This window comes from Atta colombica, unplaced genomic scaffold, assembly GCF_001594045.1.
Source record: "Atta colombica isolate Treedump-2 unplaced genomic scaffold, Acol1.0 scaffold46, whole genome shotgun sequence".
In the NCBI taxonomy this organism is placed as follows: Eukaryota; Metazoa; Arthropoda; class Insecta; order Hymenoptera; family Formicidae; genus Atta; species Atta colombica.
Window position 1 is genome coordinate 849,880 of NW_017259535.1, and position 6,253 is coordinate 856,132.

At 27.2% G+C, this 6,253-nt stretch overlaps 2 protein-coding genes across 7 annotated transcripts in view; one reads left to right on the forward strand and one right to left on the reverse strand.

Annotated features, from left to right (window-relative positions):
- Positions 1 to 5,193, reverse strand: part of LOC108691378 (para-nitrobenzyl esterase-like) — a 7,539-nt gene extending 2,346 nt beyond the window's left edge. Inside the window, exons 1-4 of one of the 4 annotated variants that reach the window (XM_018199087.1) lie at positions 4,978 to 5,193; positions 2,270 to 2,437; positions 1,461 to 1,749; positions 928 to 1,113 (exon numbers count right to left, since the gene is read on the reverse strand). In XM_018199087.1, the coding sequence (XP_018054576.1) occupies positions 928 to 1,113; positions 1,461 to 1,749; positions 2,270 to 2,407 (613 nt within the window). In that variant the 5' untranslated portion in view covers positions 2,408 to 2,437; positions 4,978 to 5,193. Of the gene's footprint in view, positions 1 to 927; positions 1,114 to 1,460; positions 1,750 to 2,269; positions 2,438 to 2,533; positions 2,590 to 4,176; positions 4,287 to 4,977 lie in introns of those variants that run through there. The other 3 variants (XM_018199089.1, XM_018199088.1, XM_018199090.1) reach the window with 3 other exon arrangements.
- The window catches only part of LOC108691381 (calcitonin gene-related peptide type 1 receptor-like), a 128,033-nt gene that overhangs the window by 40,857 nt on the left and 80,923 nt on the right, over positions 1 to 6,253 (forward strand). The gene's annotated exons all lie outside the window — the stretch shown is intronic.

Genomic DNA, 6,253 nt, shown 5'->3' on the forward strand with positions numbered 1-6,253 from the left:
GTAACAGATGAAAAATTCAAATATAAAATCAACATGTTAATAATTGCCATACTGATAAGACATTTCTTCCATTGTAAAACCAGCCGATGGATGCTCTGTTCATAAAACTTCTGGGATCGTACCTACCCGCAAACAATCTCTCAATCACTATTACGTTCAACAGAAATTTTCTGCTTTTCAGATTCTAGTTCGAGTCTCCAAAGATATGTCGCATGTTGACATGTCCAGGTTGTAGGCCGAGTGCTTCAGTATTTCTCATCGGAACTGAAATCGCTATGCGATTTCCACATCTTTGGAAACCTATATAGCAAGTCTGTAACTTTTAACGACAGTGTCGATATTCTTACATTGTATTGATATTATACGTAATCAAAAAGGTATATAACGACAATATCGAATTGATGTCAGAAGTAACAGAAATACTGATGAAGAATTTGAAAGACAGGAAATTTCGGACGCAGCATAACAGGAAGGTATTTGTGAGTGGATTCAATCCTAGCCCAAAGAATTTTATAAACAGAGTCATCCGTTTAGTTTCATAGTGGAAGAAGTGCTTTTTTGCCATTGGTAATTATTAACACATTATTTTATATATATATATAGTCTGTAGGAAAGTTAGTTGTTTTATAAATTTTACATTTCATTAATATTTATAGACTTTATAATTTAAATTAAACATTCAAAACTTACAAAAAATTTTTGAGGAGTATGTTTTATTAGAAACTGATTAAAAGAGAGAGAAAAATATAAATTTATTATCTGTTTAATATATTCGCAGAGCTTTTTATTTTTTATTTACAAATGTATTAGAATTTTGAAATATAGCATCACAGACTTATGAATAAATTCATGATTAAATGCAACGGGGTTTGGGTTTCTAAATTATTAAATGTATCGATAAATCTTTACCGACAAAATGCGTTGTACCTTTAGCTAACGGAGACAGAGTTAAATAATGTACGATGGCTCCGCCAGCGCTTTCGCCGAAAATAGTGACATTATCTGGATTTCCTCCGAACTCTGATATATTTTTCTGCACCCATTGTAACGCCATGATCACATCCTTCAGACCTTGATTACCTGTCGCCACTTTATCGTAGAGATTCAGGAAACCTAAAATCATTAATGAATTTTTCTAAAGTTGATTTATCTTAGTTAAAAATAGATGATTACTTTATGTTTAAAGCAAATCGTGTTAAAATTATAGTTTTTATAATATTAATCAGCAAATTTAAATAATCTTATATGTAAAAAATAAATAATAAACACAAACATAGATTTTTGTAATGACATACTATAAACAAAATGTGAATTATAAACTTTTTGTATTAACTTATTTGGACTATGTCTAAGTGACTTATTTCAAACAGAAGACATCTAAACAATTACTATATTAAAATGTTAAACATAAATGTGTGTATGATATGTGACAATGATACATATTGAAACGAATAACGTACCTAGAACGCCTAGTCTATAATTCAAGGTAACCAAAATTACATCTTTCTGCATTATATAATCGGGACCGTACATGATTGCATCACCAGAACCCTGATAAAAAGCACCACCATGTATCCACACCATTACTGCATGTTTCTTCGAAGGTTTAATATTCGTGGTGTACACGTTTAAATAAAGACAATCTTCACTGCCGTTAATTTCATGTGTAAAATTATTTATTTGAACGGAGATGTTTCCATATTTTGAAGCGTCTCTTTTACCGGACCATGGTTCTGCTGGTACCGGATCCTAAAAATTGCATGTGATTCTCTGTGTTAAGAAATAATTGTATTTTTTGTATGCAAAATTGTATTTAAGTAATTCTTAAATGAACAATTAACGTTTAAAGCTAACGAATGAGTGATCTAAGTTTCGCATAAATTTGACGATGTCCATTTTATTATTTCTTTTTCAAATAAGCTTTATTGTAGTATTTTAAAAAAGCTTTTAAAATAAGCTTCAAGAATGTGCAATAAAAATGGGAGATTCCATTCCAAAAAAATTCAATTTGACTTCCATATGCGATTGCAAACTCTGTTAACGATATTTTATTTAGCCCTACAAATTTGCTTCTTACTATTCTTTGCTACTCGATCGTCTTCGAGATATTTTAGTGCTCTGGATTTTTTGATGATATATATTAATAAATGAAAAGCAGATTATATAATAATTATAAATAATGAACAGTTTTATGATTGATTAATCGTAATTTTTCAAAGAGTTAATTTTTATAAAAATGGATTTGTTATTATGAATTGTATTTACTTACTTTGAATCTAAGTTCTCCAATCGGTGGTTTCGCATATGGTATTCCTCGAAAAGCTATGTAATAATCATCATAAACACCTTTTTCTATGATGCCAATTAACTTTCCTTCCTGCACGTGTATTTCGATTCTGTTATCCATAATGGATACAGTATCTAAGTAAAAAAATATCTGAAAAATGATCACTCGCTAGAAATTGGCTATTTTATTATTTTGTTAAATATCCAAGATAACTGGAGAGAGATAGAAGTCTTAAATAAAATTAACTCTAATGAGAAGTCTTGGAAACTGAAGGAATAGGTCTGATGGATCAGTAAATAGCTGTGGATGACGAGAGAAAAGTACATATAAGTACTCGAGTAAGTTATCAATTTATTATATTTGCATACATGTGTCTGTGTATTCTAAGAAAGATATAAATGATTTTTTTTAAGTCAGATTAGATCCAATAAAATTTTATTTATCGTTTATGATTATGTCTTATCTACAGATTTAATGCGTAAATAAACTTGAATTATCTTTCTTGTTACATTTCTCAATGCACAACTAGAACAACTTTTTAGGTCTTGTTACATCTATTCGTGATTTGTAAGAAATTTGAGGAAGTGCTCCTCGATGCATTGTAAATAAATCAATCGAATGAAATTATACAAATATAATTAAAGAAAAGATGAATTCTATTCTATTTTATTGATATAGAATTGATATCTGCATAACATTATATAATAAAAAGTTTATAATAAAGTTTATAACAAAGATGAAATCATTTAATAGTGTATGTATGTATGTATATATATATATATATATAAAATAAAGTTGAAATCATTTTTAATTTGACAGATTTTGAAAATATATGTATATTTTAGAATGAGCGAAAAATAAATACACGATATACATTATTTTTATGAATTAAAATTACATTTAAAAAAAAATCGAGATTTTTCGTTTTTTAACATATAACTAAGTAAAATATTTTTGCGAGCCTTCGCTTTGAAAGAGCGTATAGAAATAATTTAAATTAAATCTCTCAAATTAAATAGTGATGAAATTTATTTCGAATACATATACATGTTTCGGTCTTAAATATGAATCCTCTTCACTTTTTTATCTAATACATTATATGACATGAGAAGAGATAATGTCTGTACTATGATATCTTATTGAAAGTCAAATGTGTTATATCAATTTCGCAAGTGTTATCTCTCTCCATATTTTTATATTTATCTGCAAAATTGATGTAACACATTTGACTTTAATATTTACAAAAAATTTCCTTGTACTTTTTGCTTTCATTATAAATTTGACCTTCGAAACAACAGATCAATTAATAATTTTGGACTTACACTAATTGCATTAAAAATGAGGAAAGATGATGATCTGTTGTTTCGAAAGTCAAATTTACAGTGAGAGTAAAAAGTACAAGGAAATTTTTTATAAAAAGTTATTTATAGAAAATAAACATTAATTAGCAATTTTATACAATGAATATATTCTATTCTAACATATACAAATGAGCTTCGCATGTATATTTCTGATATAACAAGCTAAATTTCTCGATTGTATGAATACTTTTTGAGCATCCAAACAACGGAACTTTTAATTTTTGCTTATTTTTGCTTATTTTGCTTTTTTTGCTTTAATTTTTTGCTTAGATGATACATTTTCTAATTAATACACATCTTTTTGGTATATATAATTTTAAGAAACATATAGTCTATTTTATATTTTATAAATAAATTCTTAATTACCCAGCAAAAAATGATCATCAATTAAACGTCGAATTGGTTGAAATCATTGTATCGATATTGATCGATATCAATTCGATAACTCATTTCTCATTAAATAATAATTTAATTTTTTTAAATAGTTTTTTAAAAAATATTTTCTGGACGAATACTTTTTGTACTCACTGTATATATTTTTTTCGATAATATGAATTCAACTCTTTTCTTCTTTATCTTCTGAGAATATTATGTCTAAGTAATCATAGATTCTTTGTTATTCTGGTTCTAATTGTTAAAGAAGCTCCAGGATGAAACATATGTACTCAAGGAATAAGTGTTATCATTATTTAATCTGAGAAGTTTAATATAAATTATTTCCATACGCTCTCTCTCTCTCTCTCTCTCTCTCTCTCTCTCTCTCTCTCTCTCTCTCTCTGTCTCTCTCTCTTTCTCCTCTCCTTTCATGAGCAGAGACTCGCAAAAGCATTTTACTTTTTTATGTTGATTTATTCGTTAAAACTCAAATTTTACTTGTTTATCAACAAAAAAACTAAGAAAATTTGCCAATGAGAGCCTGCACCAGATGTTCAATTGATGTCAAAACGTATATAATTATATTATATTTTTGTGAATACATGATTCATTATTATCACATTGAACACGTGATAATAATTTAATTTTTTAAATAGTTTTTTAAAAAATATTTCATACTATAATATATAATTACAGACGTTTCGACATCAATATGTTCTCTTCAAAGTGCAAAAAATATATAATTCTTCAGAAATATTGAATTCCATTCATATTTAATATATAATATGTTGTCAAAAATATATCATTAAGCTGTAATTTTCGTCAAGACTGTAATCGTCGTATCTCATCGAATTCTCAGACTATGAAGAAAGTCATTATAATAAAAATAAAAAACGAGATTTTAACAAAGAATGTTGACTAATACCAAATTAATAATTGTGCACTATTACTTACTTGAGAAACAAATTAACGATGTTCTGTACAATATAATAAGAGAACTGAATACGTTGAGTTCAATTTATTTATAAGAGAGATATAAGAGAATAGCAAACTCATTTATCAGAAATAAGATTAACAAATATGGAAGCAGCATTCACCCACAAACAAATGATATGATAACGGATGACTCAATAGATCCATATCGCTCTGTATATATAAAACGTTTCTCTGTTTTTTAATATACAAGGTATGCCAAAAGTCTGGATACATCCAAATATCTCATAAACGATTTAAAAAAAAAATGTTTCTTACAAAAGTTGTAAGGCTTAAAAAGATAGACGCATTCAATGATAGTAGTTATTTGACTCACTAATAGCTAATAGAAGCATTGTTAAGATCAGATTAAGATCAATATTTTTAAAATAAAACTCCCTCTTTTTTATTACATATTCTTGTAATTTATCTCAAGAGCTTTCCAAAATATTATAATTAAATTCATTTTTATTAAGTATTTTGCAAATTATCAGGCTTGAAAGTTACAGTACCGGCATTAGCTTATTCAAGATATCTGATCGACGGCTAAAATCTCTTGACATTAAGATCAAGGTTATTAGAGATTGTTTCTCTTATTTTCATTTTTGCACTGAAAATTCATTTTTATGTAAAAATGAAAATAAGAGAAACAATCTTCAGTGATCTTGATCTTAACAAATATTATTCCGAACATGATTCTGAACACCATTCAAGAGGTTTTAGCTGTCGGCATCTTGCTAAATGTCGGCGGTACTATACTTAATGAAAATGAATTTAATTATAATTTTGGAAAGCTTTCGAGATAAACTACAAGAATATGTAATGAAAAAGGAAATTTCCATTTAAAAAATTCATGATGACTTTGATCTAATCTTGATAAAGCCATCCTAGATTAAATAACTATCGTTGAATGCATTTTTTTAAGCCTTAGAATTTTTGTGAGAAACATTTTTTTCTAAAATGCATTTCTTCCATCCTTTATGAAATATTTGTGTCCAGACTTTTGGCCCTGTATTGTTTCTGAAATAAGACATCTATTGAGAACTCTTTCTTCTAAAATTTCGACGTTATTCCAATCGAAATCATGATTGCATTCTAATCTATATTCTGTAATTACCGAATTCTGACCTGTATTTCTATTATATGCTTACAATGTTCATCAATTCTTGTTTTTAATAATCGTTTGGTTTTCCCACATAAGTAGCGTCACATTTTAGACAATTTATTTTATACTATACATTTATTATATATATTATAT